Here is a 19,260-nt window from a genome sequence, read left to right as displayed (position 1 = left end):
GCGCGGCCTGCAGCGCCGCAAGGGGGTGGGGAAGGCCTCGGGAGCAGAGAGGGAGGTTTTTTTATTAAAACAATACTTTAATGATGTGCAACAAAGGAAGGAGGCGGGGAGGGGTCGGCTCATATATTAACTCTGCAATAGCCTCTGTAAGTCACAGTGAAGGGAGGGCTGGGGGGGTGGGGGTCACTCGCACCACAAAGGCTCTACAAGGTCAGGACGGCTATTTCTGACCCGTGAATTAGAGAACAGCGTTACGAGACATTTAAACACGGTTTAACGAGTCCTCCGGCCGCGGCGTACAAAATCCCTTCCTGCTGCACACCCGAGCCCCCGCCGAGTGCGGATTTCCTCAGATGCTTCCACCACGGAGCGCCGGGAAAAGGTGGGACAACGGGGATCCGGCCTGTCAAACGTTGGGCCTTTGCAAATAAATGCAAATACATTCCTCGTATAGCAGTCATTTTGGCAATAGTATTAGCAAGCAATATGCTTGGATAACCGATTTCCACTGGTGCCATTGCAAACTCTTCTTTGTTGGACAACAAAAGGCCATTTGCAGCATTCTGGAAGAGAGAAACACACGGGCTCAGGAGCAGGATCCCGTCACAGCAGGTGCCCCACTAATGGTTTTAAACAGTTAGAAAAAAAAACAAGTCCCAGCTCCAGACTGACAGGCACACAACTTCTATTCTCACTCAATGCTTCTGATTATTGTTTTTTTACTGCTTGTACACAGAAACTAGTTTTTAGAGGGTCATTTTTAGTAAGAAAAAAATGACATTTTATGTTTTAGCGTAGAGGCTAGCTGAAAAGAGAGACGGAAAAACATCCAACATATCAACAGTTGTATCTGGAGCAGAAACCCAAGGCAGCAGCTTTGTTTTTCCAAACTGACAGCAGATACAACTGCTTTATCTTCCCTTCCACGGGTGCACAGCTCGCCGTAGAAGACAGCTGGGGAGCAGCTCAGCTCATCTACACATTTCCACATCCCGTTTCAACGCTCCCCACGGGGACAGTCAGTAATAACTCTCCCAAGTGGCTGATTTCGATTTTGCTGAAGTAAGCCTGTTTCCAGCACTCAGAAAAAGAATTTCTGACAAATCGTCTCACATAACGGTATTGTTCTGGAAACATAAAGCAACTGTGAAGGAGATAATTTGCATCACGAGCGTGCCTGGAGCAGCCTGGCTAATCCAGAGGCACAAGAAATTACACAAGCAAAATGCTAACCCTGGAGCAACGCAGGCAGATTTGCCTGAGTCTTAAGATGAAGTACAAGGTCTTACCTGGAAATCATTAATTTTCTTAGTGAGAAGATGATGTGTTCTGAGTCACCTAGAATAACCCAGAAACAGAAGGGTCAACTTTAAGCCACCATCTGCAACTCAAAACATTCCCCGCTGTGTTCCCAGCAGCAAGAGAAGGAAATGTTTGGGACAGGGAAAGCAGCACGAGGGCAGAGAACCAGCAGCCAGGAGACGCTGCCACGAGACTGCAGGCTCTTACTTGGCTACCGTTCACTCAACACGAACCACCCTGGGCGGCCATCTGGGAACCGCCAGGAACACCTCTCACAGTGAAAGCCACTACACGCTCGCTTCAAAGGCAGCCCGGCTTCCTCAGGCCGGGACTGGGCTCTGCATCTTCTCGCCCGACGCTGGCGATGCAGCTCAACCCCCCGCTTTCTTCAGAAGGCCACATGTTGCGCAGGTAAAACCTGGCACCTTTGATCGACACATCACCACCAATCTACTGCATCCCCCTACTGTGCTTGGAGCGCTTTCTGGAGAGTCAAGAAGTCTTTTATTTATTTATTTATTTATTTATTTTTAAGTCTGTATGTGCAATGTTGTTGGACTGCTTTGCATTAGGAAAGATGGTTATTAATTGTTTTCAAGCACTGCTCTTTAGAGAGGGAGCCCCATTTTTGACACCTGAACACACCCAAGCGCAAGAACTAGACCTATCTGTAACCTGTCAATCAGACAAGCCCCCCTTCCCTAAGGCAGGCAAGACCCACGGCAATGAAAACGTTAAGAGTTTTGGAACAGAGTGCAAGGTAGGAAGTGTCTTAAAGTAAGAGAACGCAGAGCACGAGTTTCTGATGAGTGAACACGGAACTCCACAGCACGAAACCAAACACACGAGCAGACCAGGAAGGAGGTGGCAGAGATGAATGAGCAGGGTCTGAGGAGCGCAGAATACACAGGACATCAACAACGAAAGCGTGGAAGGTGGGAGCGGTGCACGGCAGGAAGGACAGGCACATCATCCCCATGGATCGAGGCAAGAGAGCAGGGACATTTCCTGCACTCGGCTGCCCAGCCTGCAAATGCCCATAAGAGGGAGCAAGGGATCAGGCACCTAGGATTAACCAAACAGGGCAAGGACCTGAAAGGGACATCAGACTCTTACCTGCAGATGACCTTTCAAATTGGCTGGCGTTTTATAATCCCCCTTTAAAACCTATGGAAAAGAGAAAACTCGAGTGACCTTTCTGGGGTAGTGGATCTATCAACATTGGTAAATCCACCTCATTAACTGCATCCTATGTCCCAGTATACCTGAACCAGCTGAAATACCCCAATGGGTGTTTGTTCTACATTGTGGTGCTGTACTGGGGCAAAAGTGGGAGGTTTCATCCTCCTTGACTGAAAGCAAAGACAGAGAGAGGCATCCTGCATGGGCAGGGAAACAACACAAGCAATTCTCTGGTCTCCCCCTTAGCTTGGGAGGGGAGAGTATTTTGGTCTTTACCATTGTTCCAGTTCTCCACATTCATCCCAAGAAGTACTGAAAGGTCCACATCAGAGACCCAAAGAGTCCCTGACCCTGCCCAGGGCTGATGTTCGCCCAACTCACTGTGTCCTAGAACAGCTCTCAGCAACCAGAGAGAGTAAGGAGGAACTGGAAGAAACCAGAGCACTTGGAGCACAGACCAGCTCCAGGGAACCTCTTCTGACCCTCAGTGCTGCTACTTGGCTGCCTGGCCACGATCCGCACATAGTACCATGGGGACTGGTCCCACCCGCAGACATTCCCCTGCTCCCACCAGTGTGACAAAGGACACCTGGTCCAAGGGCACCGTTACGGGGAGCACGTGCAAAGCTGGGGCGGCTGCAGAGTCCAGCCTCAGGCCAGGGAGGAACCGGTCTGCCCCAAAGCATGAGAAACTCCCTGTGTTTAGTAACTGCTGTCTGTGGCTCTGCAGCTTCTTCCTTCCAGTTCTGCTCAAGGGACATGAGTCAATATTCTAAAAAAAAAAAAAAAAAAAAGAAAATCTTCTGGTTTTGCCCAAGTGCATTACGAGCCTCCACTCGCATTCCCCGCGGGACCGCGGGAGTGGCTGGTGAGCTCCACACAGACACAGCCCAGTCTGCGCGTCCTCCTGGGGCCAGACCGGCGTGTCTGGTGCCTACAGCTGTGCACCTAGATAACATCAGCACACACCAGTAACTCCCACGCCTGGGTTCGAGAGCAGGGCCGGATCAGGGAGGGACGGGTCAGTATCTGCCACAACAGAAGAAACGAACACCACCACAAAATCATAGGGAACGTCATCAGTTTGAGCCACACCAGACTCAAATCTACCACACGCATCTGTTTTGAAATCATCTCGGTGTAACTGCGTGTCTGTTGCTCCCAGCCTCCCAAAAGGAAGAGAGCATTTGTTTCTCCCCTGCTCTTTTCTGATTTGGTTTCAGCTGCCGCCTCTACTCCGGAGGGCTCTGTGGGTGCAGCCCCCCACCGCCCCGCATCTGCACTCCCTCCCGTGGCAGCGCCGCGGGCAGACGGCAGCGACACTCACTCTGTGCGTGTTGTTGACAACTAAGGGGTCGGGGTGGCCGTAGTTGGGTGGGTTGGCGTAGGGGTCGTAGCCAAGCCTGGCGAGCATCGGTGCGATGTGGGCCATGTCCTGCAGCACATCCCCCGGGATGTGCCCGATCCATTTAGATAATGCCTCCATGTTCACCGGCTTGATAACCTGGTCTGTTGATCTTTCTATCCTGGGGAAAAATAATAAAGAAAAAAAAAAACAAACAAAACAAGACACTAAAGTTGGGTTTCACGTACTGGGTGTAGACAGAATGGCCTTCAGCCAGGTTCACTGCCAGTCCAACAGTTTGCTTCCAATGCCCAAGACACACGTGCAGCGCGAATAATCAGCACCCCCGGGTTGACCCGGGGCAGAGCCGGCGCAAGGGACAGCGGGACAGCCTCAGGGCAGCCACTTCCCACCCACAGCCCTGCTCTGGGGGAGCGGATCCTGGCAGGGGTTTCCACGGCCCCAGAGGTTGGGTCCCCCCATATGTGGTGGGATCCATCCTGCATCAGGGTGAGGGTGTTACCAGGACACCTCTGCTTATTACAGCAAAATAATGAAAGATGTGTGGCCTGTAGCGCAGATACACCACACGGCCCCACTGAAAATCCAAAAACTTAGCCGTTTAGGCAACTTCGGCAAAACCCACTCTGAGCAAATAGTGCTGAAAGCCCTGGAGAAATCATCGCTTCTGCCATCAAAGGTGCCTGCGTCTCTCTATCCTACACCACAGCTGCCTTCCTGGTTTGCCTGGGGTAAGGGTGATGGGACATGCTCCCCGCTGGCCATGCCCCTGCCCTCCAACCCTGCCGAGGAGCGAGCCCCTCGTGGGTACAGCCCCCCCTCCGCACACTGGCCTGGGGCAAGCAGCCACTTGCTCGACTCCAGCCAAGGGAAACCACATCCCACGCGGCACAGGCGACCCGGAATCCTAAGAGGGAGGTATGTGCACAGAGGCTGTGGATCCTGAGCCTCGTGCGAGCCTCACAGTTACCGCCCGCCCAGGCACAGGCAGTGCCGCACAGCCTCGCGGGGGAGAGTGTCTCAGGGCGGGGGGAAGCAGAGCCCGGCCGCATGCCCACGGCCAACACAGAGAAACGGAGCAGCGTGAGCAATTCATACAAAGACTGCTCATATTCCCTTACACCACGGATTAAATTTTGCTACGTTAGACTTAAGTCTCCATTTAGGAAATAAAGAGCATTAAAAGAGCAGAAGAAGTGGGAGAAGGCAAGCACCCCCCAGGCACCCAGAGACGGACAGCCAGCAAGGAGGAAATGCTGGGGTGTGTCTCCACGGAGCAGGTATTTCTTTTATTCTGCAATACCAGCACCAAACCTGACAAGAATTGCTGCTCACCACTGAAAGCCATTCATTAGCAGCAAAAGTAATCATGGCAAGGAGGTATTTGAGGATGGGTGGAGAAAAGAGGCATTAAAGAGCTCACGTTTCAGAGCCAGCAGTTCTTCTCAAATTAGAGACCAAAATCATTTCTGCACTGTCAAGACATGAATAAAGCAGTCACCTGCTCCTAAAATCCTCGCCTGACAAGTTGCTTTGCCGGGTACAACAGATTGCTAGTAATCAAGCCGTCTTCTACTCACAAACGCAAAAGCTATTCAGCAAAACTGGACATGCTGCCACTTCTGGCCCTGAAAAAGCATCTATAAACACAAACAACGCATCTGCACCCCCAGTTTTAACCTTGACCTCCTCTGTGTAACGAAAACGCTCCTCGAAAAGCCGAGACACTCACTTGGAAAGCGACACCCCGCCAGGCTTCCCTATCAGCTCCTCGTGGTGCAGCACCGTGTCGCTCCAGGAGATGTCCAGGAACTTCATGATGGCGTGCATGGACTGCTCGGGGTGCAGCACCAGCTGCTCGTAGTAGACGGGCAGGCAGCGGGACCTCCCGATCTCCAAGCACTGGGAGTACATCACCTCGATGGCTTTGTTCCACTTGGTCAGGCAGTCTCGGTAGCTGTTCAGGTCAAAGCCCGCGATTGTCACTTTGCGTGTGATCATGGAGTGGACCGAAGCCCGGCCATCTCGAACCATCAGGAGGAATTTGGAATTGGGGAAGAGCCTGGACAGGTAGACAGAGGACTTCAGCGTGAAGGGGTCCTTGTTACACAAATACCTGGCTGGCTCACCATGCTTGGCGATCACTTCCAGTATAAAGGCCTGCATAGCGGCGTCCAAAACCTGGTCCGTCACCCCGGCTTCGTCCAGGCGCATTTTCTCTCGCCCTGATTTGGACCAGGCCTGCCGCATCGCCAGCACGCGGGGGATGATGCGGGTCTCCTCTCCACAGCGCACCTCAGGGTGGGCATCGAGCATGGCCCTCATCAGCGTCGTGCCGCTCCGTGGGACCCCACCAATGAATATCAGGGGCATCTCCTTGCTGTAACGGTACTCGACGTGGTTGGAGTCCATCATGACCAGCTCCTCGTTCTCAGGTCTCATCAGCCTGTGCCTCCTCTCGCTCAGGACCTGCTGGCACTCCAGGACCTGCTGGCCGAGGTGCAGAGTCACCATCAGGGCGACCACCGAGCCCACCACCAGCAACACCCTCCTCATGGTGACCCGCATCCTGTTCTCCTCCGCACAGGCTGGTGACCACGCTTCAGCTTTCAGCTAGCAAGCGTCCAACCCAACGGGCATCTGCAAGAGAAACACAGCAGGGTCAGAGGAGCAGGATCCACAATCCAGCCCAGCCCCGCCGGCAACCTCAGCATCCAGCCTGGCTCCTTCAGGACGCTGACACCATCCCAGGCTTTCATCATCTCTTTCACTTATCAGCAACTTCCAGGCTAGGTGCCTTCTACCAAGGAGGTAATTAAAATCTGCCTCAGAACACACCCAAAGAGATTATTTCTGCACTGTTTGCGTACCCAGAATCACAAGTTTACAGCTGAAGCAAAGCTCCAGGAATGTTTCGGAGAGGAGGGGCCATGCATACCCGCTCAGTCCTTAAAAAAAAAAAAAAAATCTTTACAGAGAGTCTGTTCCATCCCAGATGAAGCCCAGACCCTCCCTGCAGTTCTTCCTTCCTTCCAAAACTGAGCTCAGCTCACCACCGTCTTCTCACTTCTCTCAGCCACCTGTCTCCTTCCTACATTTTCTTTTGTTTCAATGTGCTGTCGCAAGGGAGGGGAGAAAGCTGAAATAAGAGAAAAACAAAAGCATCTCGTGCAAATTTTAAGGGTCTGAGTCAGGAAAGGCAGTTACCCATTAGAATGAAACACTTTTGAGAAATTAAACCATCTGCAGCCTAACAGCAAACACACAAAGTCAGCGTTAAATGCCCCTCCTCTGGAGACTGACCTTACATAAAAATCCTGGAAGACTTCATCTGGCATTAAGGCTTTTTTGGGTTTTCCGCGCCTTGGTAGGATGATATCCAGCAGGAAGCCTGCTGTTCCTGCAAGTCCCCCGCTCTGCTGCCTGACGGGAGGGACTCCTGCGAAGGCTGGCACGGCTCCCCACACCCTCCCCCCGCTTCTGCTCCATTTGCGAGCACAGGTTTTGCAATCCTCCCCTGGGCTCACCCAGGGATTTCAAGTTCTTTGTGATTATGTGGCTGGGGCGGGCGCTGAATGGAGTGGAAGGAACGGGACGTCCACGCGTTTTGTTTTGCTGAAAATCCAAAGAACCGCTTCAGAAAAAAAGGTTTTCTCCTTTCGACTCTTTCCATGAAAGACCACATTTAGCAGCAGCCCGTCCAAAGCCGCTGTGCGGCAGGGAGCAGGCAGGAGAGCCCCCCCGGAGCCAGGCAGCCCCCTGTCCCTGCCCTACATGCCAGCACAGGGGCCCCAGAACCGGCCGGGTGCCGGAGGACTCGCTCCATTCCCCTTCCAACCCCTAACATCCCGCTCCACCTATCGGGACGGATGTAGCGGGCAGCTGCTCACCATCCACCCGCTCTGCTTTTATCCACTTCTGCTCAAACCACTGGGTTACCGCCGCACGAAGAGGCAGTGCCGCTCTGCCCACCCAGGTATGCGTTTTCCCATCCCAGCAGCAAAGTAAAATCACCACCAAAATGATTTCCGTGACTCTTTAGCACCATGGTTGACATCCTGGCCAGCTGCTTGGTTAACATACCAAGGTTAAACAGTTTGAAATGCACGGCCACGTACTATACAAAAGTCAAAAAACCAAATGCTGGCCTATTTGTTTAGATGTAAATCAGAGGGAATAACAAACAGCTCTGGCATTTTTGCAGCAGACTCAGACCCATTAAAAAGACAAGCGCTCATCTGCTCCTTCCTGCTATCTTGATCTGTTTCAGTCATGTAAATATATTCAAATGTTCACCCTAAAAATAATTGCAAATGCCACAAGACCCATTTCAATGCATTGTAGCTGGAGCAGGCAGGATTTAAGGCCAACTGGAATAATTACGGCTATGCAGACCAAGACAGGCTAATTAACAGGAAAGATCCGCAGTTTCGAAAGGAGGCCGGGAGCACAGAAGTGCTCTGTTCTTTGCAAAAACGGCTTACAGTGAGCGTTTCCCACCGCGATGCTCCCAGCAGCTCCAGTCCGAGTGCCGCCGGAGAGGAACAAAGGGACTCCCTCATTTTGCCGTGCAGCGCGGGAGGCTGGCGGGGAGCCCGCGGTACCGGCTCTGCTCCAGCAGCACCCGGTGGGACAAAGTGCCGTGTCCCTGGGACCATCCTGCTGCCCCGGCCCCGGCAGAGATGTAGCCCCCACCGCTGCCCATCCGACACCAGCAGCATGGGGAAGCTCTGGCTCCGCTGCGGGGCAACAGGAAAGGCAGAGAGGCAGGTGCCGACGGCTTCTCCCTCCCTGCTGTGCTCTGGACTCTCCCCGCGGCTCCAGCACACCACAGCCCCGCTCTGCCTCCTGCACGGCACCCGCGGGCGCTGGGAGGGCTGGAGCAGAACTTCTCCGCTGGGACTACCCCAGTGTAGCCGGGCGGGATGAACAAGCATCCGTGAGCGTGCTCGGCAGCTGTCCGCTGAGCGACCGCAAACAATCCTGGCTTATTTTCAACTCTTTTGTGCAAACCTCCGCTAAGAATTCCCCAAAATTTACGGGGCTTATTAGGCTACGAGAGCACGGGGATGGATAATTTCCTCCACAGCAGATATCTGGTGGAAAATATCATGGCTTAATCAGGCGGCACGGCTGTCTGATCAGACAACCTTCTAGTCCTTCAGATGCCCAAGCTGGCTCTGTGAGCTTTCCACTCCAGCAGGAATTAGGGAGCTCTTGGGGGCTTCTCTGGCACATTGTGGCAGGGACTAAAAACCACTGCAGCTGGTGACAGGGAGCAGAAATCAAAGTGCCAGCAGCCGATCCCAGGCGGAAGCCCCCAAGTGCAGCTCAGACACTGCCGTGACCCACAGCCAAGGGCTCTGTCCCCAGCTGCCACCAGGGCAAGGCTGGCACCGAGAGCAGAGAGCGCGGGGGAGGACGGGAGCTGGTGGGGAAGTGACAGCAGAGCAGTGACAAACGAGGACACAAGAGGTCCTACAGGCAGCAAGTCTTCCTTATTTTGCATGCTGATCGGACATTAGTGTAAACAAGGCTTAAACCATTTCTTGTCAGCTTTTGAAGGCAATACAGTATTAACGGGACATCGGTGGCGGTGTACACAGATGTATGAAATATTCACCAGCCCGTGCCCAGCATCACTGGAGAATCAACCGCTCTGGCACTGCCATCCGTATGTACTTACCTTCCCCCGGTAAATTCATTTTGCTGTTAGCCGAGCTTCATGCTGAAACACAGGTGGCCGCGAAAATACCTAATGGGAAAGAAAAGCCACAATGTCGATTTGCTTACTTATCACAGACATCTGCACACGAGCTGACATGCAATGCTCTCCTCCTTGGCAACTTCCCCTGCCGCACGTACCCCTCCTGCTCACAACTTCCCTCCGAGCCCAGGGAAAGGTGGTCCTGGTGGAGATGGTGGTCCCAGCTCACGGCCAGCGCTGGCAGACAGATGTGGCCCACTTGTGACTCGGCCACCCGCCCCAAGGAGGCACCGGCACCGCTCCATCACAGCGGCGTTCACAAGGCTGAGCCAAAAGGGGAAACCAAGGGAAGCGGGAAGGTGACCGCTGTCATTTCCTAAAATGAAGCCTCCTGGAAGGGAGAAGCCTCAGGGGGACAGGAGCAGCTGGGATGTTTAAAACACGGGGGACAACAGCCCGAACGTGGCACGATTCCATTGCACACAAGTGACCGGCGCAACGGCCCATCCCAGAGGAAGCAGCTCCAGACCTGCCTGCCACAGACTTTGGTACAAATGCTGAAATCAGGCTATGGTCAGTCCCCAAACCAGTAACAGCAAAAGGAGACGGGGTCCAGAGGACTCCCCAGGTCTGTCAGGTCACGCTCGTGCCTGCAGGGGTGGTCATGGGGATGCCAACCTCAGCACCAAGAGCTGCCCGCGCTGCCGGCATCTCCCCGGCTCCAGCCCAAGGAACAAATCTCTCTCCAGCCTCACCATCCACCAAAGCAGCAGCACCGGCCCCATGCGGCATGCAAACCCCACCAGGTAGGGGAACCAAAACCTGCACATCATCCCGAACGCCAGATTTCCCACAAGGACACGACACCTGCGCCCAACAGAGCTGTCACCCATCCTGGGGAGCCCAGCAGCAACCTGCACCGCCTTGGCTGAAGCTGTCCTGCAAGCACAGAGCATCCCGGTGACACCACGCCGGTGCAGGGGTCCTGCCCGCGTCCCGCTGGCGGTGCAGCAGCCGTGTCCCTGCAGAATACCCTCCTCCAGGCACAGGAGGGCAGCAGCAGGCTGGACCCGTCCCAGCAGGGCTGAAGGTTTCCCAGCAAGGCCACCATCTGGGGGCTGTGCTGCAATGGAGCACCCCAAGGGGCAGGACCCAGTGGGCAGGCAGGGTGGCAGGGTGGCAGGGTGGCACTCCGCTCCGAGGCTTACAGCGTGTGCACGGGACCATGGGCTCGTCATGGGGCCGCTGCAGCCAGGCCCTTCCTGCAGCCAGCTTCCCCTTGATGCACGATGGCGTCCCGGCCTTGGAGGATGTTTTTGAGAACATTTCGAGTACAGACACTAATTGTTATTCCAGCCACCCAAGAGTCTCCTCCTCTCCTGCCCAGCTGCCATCAAACATCACACAGCCCCTCTGCTTTAACACTAATTAAAAAACAGAGGGAAACTCCACCCAGCACGAACTTTGCAAGAATTCGTCCGCAGTGCACGCATCGCCCTCCTTCCCTGCAAGGCTTTTTCTGCTCGACCCTGGCCTGGCCTCCATCGACCACGGGATTTCAGGTCCGGATGAGGCTGCAGGTCTGCGGAGCAGCCGCTGCATCCCCGGATGCGCTTCTGCAGTGCCACGAACGATCTGGTGCACGGAGCGGCAGCGGTTTAACAGCCCGGCCCCGAGACACCCTGCTCCGGAAACGGCTCCAGCTCTCGCCCATGCACACGCAGACAGACACACAGACACACACACGCTTGCAGACTTCCTTCCTGACGCCTGCCACCGCAGTGCGGGGCCGGGCAGCGTGCCGCTGTGCCGGACGGGCGGACACCGTGGCCGAGCGAGCACCAACGGCCAGCGCCAACCGACCGCAGCCTCCACCGCCTCCTTCACCTGCTGTTGTGAAACGGGCAAACCACCGCCACCGCTGCCGGCGAGCGGCCCCGCGCGAGCCAGGGAGCCCTGCTCCATCTGTAGCCATGAAGCAGCATCTCAAAGCCCTTTCCTTTTAAAGCAGCAAAGCGTTACAAACAAACAACCAAACCAGTTTCTCCGAGAAGCTCAACATCATCAAAAAACGCGTTTTTCTTTAAACCCTTCCCAGAAATGATTGCTATTAACTGCGGCTTCCCCAAAAGACATAGGTGTGGCCTGGAAAATTTTAGTTCAAATCGTTGGTGCTTAATAAGAGGATGAGGAACTGCAGACGTCTTTGTGGTGGAACGGCAGCAGAAGCTGTGGTCAGCAAAAAATATCTCAGTATATCTAGCGCTCATCTTTACAAATCAGCAAAATTTAATCACTTAATTGATAGTCTCCAGTTAATTCACACGCGGCGTGCAACACAAAAATAAACACAGCTTGCGGCCGCTGTTATCCCAACCTGAGTTCGGGCGAACAATGCGCCCAGAAGTGCTGTCACCGCCGAAGATTTGCGTGCTTCTCCGGGTGGGAGCTTGCAATGCGCGTTTCAAAACGCCCGACGACTCCAAGGCATCTCCCTTTAGCAGGACAGAGATGCTGACTCCTGAGGAGGCAGCAGCAAAGAGGAGAGGGGTCAACGAGCCCCGGGAGAGGAACGCCGGGAAGAGCTGGCGGGGACTGAGGGCGAGGAGCGGGAGGGGACGGACTGCCGGCACGCAACGCACGGGGTGTTTCTCCGTCTCAATTTCAAAGCAGCCCGAGCGAAAGCTGAACAGCAAATTTTAAAACGTTCACCAAGAGGTGGAGGAGCAGCCCTGGAAAGCATAGAAGCAGCAGGGATCTCCGCTTGCTGCTGCGTGCCCACGGAGGCGGCCGAGGCTGAGGTTCACCCAAGTGCAGCGTCAGCCCCGTTGCACAACGCGGTTTGTGCTCGTCCGCCCCCACCAGGGCCGGGATCGATCCCCGCAGGGACGGCCAGCCTGCGGGAGCAGGGTCCAACCCTCTCTGCCGTTCGCTGCCCACCCCAATCAATACCGCGGCGCAACGGGAGCTTGGTACAAACCTCTGCTGCAGGTGAGAGAAGAGCCCACTTTTATGTGCATGAAATTAAGCTGCTGAGCGGCACCTACAGCACTCGGGGAGGGGAGGGTGGAAAAAGAAGTTGCTTTCAGGCCACCAAGTGGTGAGAACAGCAACATCGACAGCAGAACGGTTTTTGCTTATTAAAGCTAAAGATGCACTACAGGTCACAAACCCAGGCGCATCTACAGGAACCAGAAGCCAATCCCAGTAAAAATACATGGATTTTAGAGCACTTCAGGATAATGCATCCCTTTGAAAATCCCCAGACAGAACAAACAGCACCGTGGTTTGCATTGGCACTGCCAACATCATCCCAAGTAAAACTGGAAGAAATAGGCAGAAGACTGCAAGAACGAGTGCTTAAGCAGACATCTTGGCACGCAAACCACAAGGAGGATGTTTAAGCTCGCGCCTTAGCACCCAGCCGGCTCAGCTCACCCCCACAGCATCCACAGGGCGCGCCGACACTGCTGCGCTCGTAGGTCCTGCCCCGTTTCCTTACAGTTGAGCACACTCAATGCCATGCACCATCCAGCATCCCTGCAATGATGCCAGCTCCTGAGCATCTCCTCTTCGCCTTCCACTGCGAAAGATGCTCGCCGCATCCCCTCACTGCGCACCCCCTCACTGCGCAAGATGCTCGCCGTGGCTCTGGCCGCTCCGCTCAGGTGCCGAAGCCACCCCAGCGGCCGGGTGCGAGGGTCCGGTGGCACAGCCCACCCCCACGGCACAGCTCCTGCTCCCCAGCACCACCACAATTCCCACATTCCTGCAGCCCGGAGATCGCTGGCTTGGACCTGCAGGAGCGAGGGGTTTTCACAAAAGACCACTTTTCTCCCAAAGCACAAAGCCCTCCTCCAAGAGGGGGACACGGGGGATTTCATTCTCGCTGCTGACCGAGTACCTAGAAAATTAACCTAGCAGAATCTGATGCCCTGAGGATTAAAGCAGAGCACACCGGCTTCAAATACCAGCTTTCTCGCCCAGAAAAGCCCGTGAGGTGGAAGCCCTGAGCCACGCAGCGCGTTCCCAGCCGAGCACCCCGGCACACCGTCCCCAGAGAGCCTGGCCAGGGACGCACGCACAGCGCGCCAGCCTGCTTTAGCAGGCTCTAAATCACATCAACAAAGAATCGACAGACATTTCACAGCACAAATGTACTGTTTGTTTATTGCCTCAAGGCTGTTATGATTAGAAAAACATTTTATTATCCTGCTCAATGCTACAATGTTCCCAAAATAATAAAAATCGCACCAATTTACAGCATCTTTGCTCCACCCGCCTCTCGTTCCAAGCACAGCAACAGCATTTTATCACCCGGCGATGGAAACCACACTATCCACCTCTGCCAACCTCTCCGTAAGACAACGGCCTTTGTCTCAAACTGGCTTATTAATTATGAAACGCCCGAAGTGAAAGCCGCTGCCAGAAGGCGGTGATGGAGGCACCCACCCCAGCAACCTGGCACAAGTCACCGCACCCCAGCAAAGCTCCGGCAAAGCCAGGAGGAGAGGGGCTTGCCACGTCCCCCCCTTGGCTCGAGGAGCAGGGTCGGGAGGTACAGCTGCCGCTGGAAGGACTGAGCCGAGTGAGGGGGTACAGGCGGAGAAGGGAGACCCCCCCCGCCACCCCGTGGGCTGCAAGGGACAGGTGCCACAGCAGGAGGGGTGTCTGTGACCCCCCAGTGACAGACGGAGCCTGCCAGATCGGCTCAGTCTTCACTTTGGAAGAACTTTAGCCGCAACGGGCCAGGAGCTCTGCACTTCGGAGGGGCGCTTCTGACTTTTAATCAATCCGCAGCTCCAACTCACCGAGCTTTACCTTTTCTTAATTACTCCGCAGTCGCTGCCTCCAGGGGGCAAAGGCAAAGCCAGCGCGGGTGCCGCTGCACGAACGGTGACAGACAGACAAACGCACTCCCACACTCGCTCCCCTTGCGCCCTGACCCATGGGCCTGTCGTCCCGCTCCCCCCACAGAGCTGGACGAGGGGGGTCTTGGGAAGCACGGAGCTGCTCCCCCGCTCCTCCGACCAGCATCCCTCGAACTCCCACCCCTGTCCCAGGATAGGTCCCGGAGAACCGGGAGAGGGGCACACGGAACGCCGCAGGGCGAGGGGAGCCAGAGTTTGCAGCCTCCACGTTAATTCACCGCGCTCGGTGCAAACATGACGCTTCCCTCCCAAAACTGAACCAAGGTTCCCCGCGTGGATGTGGGTGGTCGGAGCCCGCCATAAAACACAGGGAGAAAAAGAAGGCAGAGGAACTGCTAGAAAAAATACTAAGTATCTTCAAAAAAAATATTTTCCAAATCCACATGCCAAACCGTAAGTCTCAACAAGCTCCATTCTTGCAGGCACAAAGATCAGGATTTGCAAATAAAAGGTTGTTTCTGCAAGAGAAACCCCAAAACCTCAAATTTGCTTAAGAAGCAAAATCAAAATATTTTATTTCCCCATGCAGCAACACCAGGCCGTCCCCAGAGCTGATGGCGCTGGCTGAGGAGAGGGTAACGCGGACAGAAGGGCTGCCGGGCCAGGAGGAAACGCCACGGCCAGCCACGCTTCGGTAGCGATGCCCCATCTCCCTGCACAGACCGGCACCGGGGCCGGGGCTCAGCATTTTGGCTGCCACGAGGGCGAGTGTTTGGCATTTTCACAAAGCCAGTAATTTTGGGAAGGGCACAGAGTGCTGCCCAGCACCAACTTCAGCAACGTGCGAATACGTGGCCTCCCACTCAATACGACACAAAAGCCATCTCTGCCCGCGCAGCCCCCAGCGAGGACGTGCAACCACCTCCCACCAAGCCCCGCTGTGGGAGAAGCTCTTCCCGTGAAACCGTGTATGGAAGGAATGGAATTGGCTCCTTCCGAGATGTGCTGCTCTGTGCGTGGCATGGCTGACCCGTAAGACAAATTACCCTGAACAGCACATCCGAGTGCTTCACGGCTCTGTTCCTGTCTTCAGACACGCAGCTGCGAGCCCTGCATCCTCTGCTGCCATTTACAGCTGCAAACGCTGGGCCACTGAGGGCTGCCTCTGCATGCCACCCACACCCCGCCGCGCTAGCCCACAGCCAGCTGTGAGCACAGCTGGGAGCCGGCCGGGGGGGCTGGGTGCTCTCCCACCACCCTTGCAGCGTGTCCGGGCAAAGCCGCTGCCAGAAACGGTCACTCACGCCACAGGATCCACCCCCAGCACCGAGCAGGAACAGGAGCACTGGAAAAACCCAGCTGCTTCTCCCTGTCCTGCTACAACAGGCTGCGGATCCCAGCGGCTCCGAAGCCGATGAGATGGTGGTCATTTCTCCACGGAAAAGCACCTTGACGAGCCGGCAGTCGTTTCCCCATGGAGAAGCACCTCGACGCCGCAGCCACTTGCGGATTCGCTGGTCTCGAATTGGGCTCACTCGCCTGGGAACGCACGATGGGAACCAGCCGCTTGCTTAACTTCCGAGCGCTGCGGATTGAGCAACCCTCTGCGGCTATCACTGGGTCTTGTTTACTGACCCAGCAAGAGGGCAAGGGGCTCGGGGGGGCTCCTTGGTGAGCCTGTCGCCTACCGCATGGCTCCTACGGGCACGGCCAGCCCCTGGCAGCGCTGCCAGCCCATGCTCCTGCCTGCACCTGTGCTGCAAGATCAGCAAAAAGGATGGATTGGGGGTGAAAAGGGGGGGGGGGGGGGAAAAAAAGCATCGTTCACCATTAAACAGGATTCGAGGAGAATCCCTGCGATACTGGAGACGGATAGAGGTTTAGGAGAACTGCACAGACTAAAGGCTTGCAAAATGGTACGAAACAAAGCAGGCAGACAACATGGCAAGCTTCTCCCGCCGGCCCACGTGCTCGCTGCCTGCGCTCGGAGGGCTGTGAAATCCAAAGCGAAACATGCTCAGCTGAGGCTTCCTAAATGCATCACAAATTCGTCAGAAGACGCATCTGTACGGTGCCAAATAAAACCACCTGCTGGGTGTTTGTTTTCTCTCTCCAAAAATGTTCTTGACAAGTCACTGTGTTTTGTAGCGCTCCTGCCATCCCGCACATCCCCTGAAGGCTCAGCGTATCTGTAATGCAAACTGCCTTTGGAAGTATCTTCCTAAAATAGCGACAGAAATTACTAATACAGTTTTTAAAAGCTACCGGCAGAGAATGGCAGCGGCATGAGCCTGCCCGTCCTGCTGGTGAGCCCACCAGCGAACCATGTCCTGGAGAGACCCGCATCGGCTCCTGCCTCCTCGCCCCCAGCCTGGGACATCTCGCCAGCACCGGTGTGGACGGCACAATTCTGCCCGCGTCCCCCTGCAGCGATGCCCCTGATGCCGGCACTGGCTCCGGGTGATGCCAGGAAAGATCCATGCGGCACCATGCCCGGCTCAGCCGCTGCCGCGGGATACGGTGCTGCTCACCCCAGGCGAGGCGCTTTCAGCTTGGCAAAGGGGGCCCGGAGCACGGTGGTGGCTGCCCCATCTCAGCTGACGCGCTGCCAAACACCGAGGTGTAGAAACTGGCTCTCATGGCCGGGTCCTAGCAGCGATGCTCCGGTCTTCTGGGAAACGCGGAGCTGCTGGCATCAGTCAGCCACTGCACCCCCAGAGAGCAGCGTTACCCCCTAAGCGCGCACACAGGCACAGAAGGAACTCGCAGGAATGGAGAAAGCTCAATGCCCTGGACCAAAACACCGGGACGCTGATGGGTGCACCAGCAAGTTCCACCAGTCCCTTCCTCAAACCCCTCCAACTCCACCCCTGCGGGTCCACGAACAAACCGTGGAACATCTACAAAGATCAGCACTGGAAATCACCCCCCAAATTCCAGGGGCTGCCCCCCCTGCCTGAGCACCCTGCAGACCCTTGGCTCACTCTGCGGGCGGCACGGCGTGGCTGTTCCTGCCGAGCGCCACACACGCAGGAGCACAAGCTGCAGGCAGGCACCACACTATTACAAAACCCTGCTCGCAGGAAACATTTGAACCTGCGTTGGCACTTGACAAGCTCCCCACGAGCACACTGCAGTATTCCCAGAAAAGCAACGTCAAATTTGGAAACCTGTTAGTACAAATCATTTTAATCTCTCCACTCGCCCTCGCTCGGTACCCGCGCGTGAGAGAGCAGCACAGCTGTGTGCAGGGGAGACTCACCACCCGTATATTAAGCACAAGCAGCTGGCGGGGCCGGGCTCCGAATCGCAAGAGGAAGACGTGTGAAGGGGTTTCAAGCTGTGAGATGTTTTTTGGACGGAGACCCAGCATGCAAACAAACACAGCGAGGGACAGAACAAAGGCCCACGCAATGCAAACCATACCCTTCCCATGGAAGAGCGTGGCCCAGCTCATGCTGCCGGCAGTGGGAACGCGCTGCCAGCAGCGCCAGGGACTGTGGCTCCAGCCACAAGTCCCAGGGAACTCGAGCTTGCTACGGAAATAGCGTGGATCTCGCATCCCTGCCATGCAGCACCACAGGGCAGCGGCTCGGTGACAGAAGGGCAGAGCAGGGAGAGCATCGGTGTTTTGGGGGGGGCCGCGAGGCACCATCGCAGCTGCTCAGGAGCCTGTCTGCAATGTCCCTGCCAAGGCACCCGCACCCCATGGCCACCCAGACCTCAGCTGCTGCCCAACACCTTTCGTCCCAAAAGTTGAGGCTAACGTCGAGCGAGACCCATGGGTGCAGCCTCTCACCAAGCACTCGCTTGCCCAGGCCACCGCGACACAGGCAGCCACTCGCCCCAGCAGAGGAGGGCTGCCCCAACCCCCGAGTTCAGCCCCAGGCGCCTGGATGGACGGACAGACAGCCCCAGCCCGTGGGTGCCTCCGGACAAGCAGCGTGCCCAAGCCTGCTCTCCACACCGCTGTCCTGTACAGTGACACGGGGGTGATGGAGGGCTCCCAAAGGGGTGCCAGGGAGACTGGGGGTGAGGGGAGCGTGTCGGAAGGAAGGAAAGAGGGGGGGAAAAAAGGTACATGGAGCACCCTGCACCGAGCATCCCACACTGCTCCGTGCACCGAGCACCCTGCATCACTCCACGCACCGAGCACCCCACACCGAGCATCCCACATCGCTCCATGCACTGAGCACCCCACACTGAGTGCCCCGCACCGAGCACCCTGTACCATTCCGTGCACCGAGCACCCCACACCGAGCACCCTGCACCACTCTGTGCCCCGAGCACCCCGCACCTTGCACTGCTCTGTGCACCGAGCACCCCGCACCGAGCACCCCGCATCGCTCCGTGCACCGAGCACCATGCCGTGCACCGAGCACCCCGCACCGAGCGCCCTGCACCATTCCGTGCACCGAGCTTCCCGCACGCCGCCCGCACGGAGCACCGAGCATCCCACGCCGCTCCGCGCCCCGCACGCCACCCACCGAGCGCTGCCCGCCGCGCTCCCCCCGCCCGCCCCGCCGCTACCGAGCGCCGCCCGGACCCGCCGCTGTCACCTGCCGGCCGACGCGGCGGCGGGGGGGCACGGTGTCGCTGCCGGTGTCGCTGCCGAGCAGCGCTGGCAGCCCCCGCCGCGCCGTACCGATCCCTCCCCCCCTCTCCCCACACGCCACTTACCGGGGCCGCCGCCGCCGCCGCCGGCCCGGAGCGGCGCGAGACGCGGCGACGTCACGCGCACGAGGGGCCGGGATCCCCGCGCCGCGCGCCGCCCCCACTGCGCATGCGCCCCGCCGCCCGCGGGCGATACCGGGCGGCACCGGGGGCGCGCG

General features: G+C 56.6%; 1 protein-coding gene across 23 annotated transcripts; it reads right to left on the bottom strand.

Moving 5' to 3' along the window:
- Positions 1 to 17: 17 nt before the first annotated feature.
- TPST2 (tyrosylprotein sulfotransferase 2) lies at positions 18 to 19,179 on the bottom strand. 23 transcript variants are annotated; one of them, XM_054219054.1, is made up of 10 exons: positions 15,877 to 16,018; positions 9,537 to 9,605; positions 6,721 to 6,798; positions 5,583 to 6,490; positions 3,812 to 4,010; positions 3,454 to 3,513; positions 3,074 to 3,256; positions 2,419 to 2,469; positions 1,290 to 1,338; positions 18 to 563 (listed from the first exon to the last, which is right to left on the bottom strand). In XM_054219054.1, exons 4-9 carry the CDS (start codon positions 6,416 to 6,418, stop codon positions 1,309 to 1,311), a joined length of 1,359 nt encoding a protein of 452 aa, XP_054075029.1. In that variant the 5' UTR covers positions 6,419 to 6,490; positions 6,721 to 6,798; positions 9,537 to 9,605; positions 15,877 to 16,018; the 3' UTR covers positions 18 to 563; positions 1,290 to 1,308. The 23 variants fall into 23 exon arrangements, 22 of the variants coding, with proteins under 22 accessions (XP_054075029.1, XP_054075031.1, XP_054075032.1 ...); XM_054219056.1 differs by lacking the exons at positions 3,074 to 3,256; positions 3,454 to 3,513 and adding an exon at positions 2,568 to 2,654 and having other exon boundaries at positions 15,877 to 16,017; XM_054219057.1 differs by lacking the exons at positions 3,074 to 3,256; positions 3,454 to 3,513 and having other exon boundaries at positions 15,877 to 16,016.
- Between the last annotated feature and the right edge of the window lie 81 nt (positions 19,180 to 19,260).

This window comes from Rissa tridactyla, chromosome 13 (genome assembly GCF_028500815.1).
Source record: "Rissa tridactyla isolate bRisTri1 chromosome 13, bRisTri1.patW.cur.20221130, whole genome shotgun sequence".
Lineage (NCBI taxonomy): Eukaryota > Metazoa > Chordata > Aves > Charadriiformes > Laridae > Rissa > Rissa tridactyla.
Note: the sequence above shows the minus strand (reverse complement) of the source record. Positions and strands in the feature narration are given on the sequence as shown.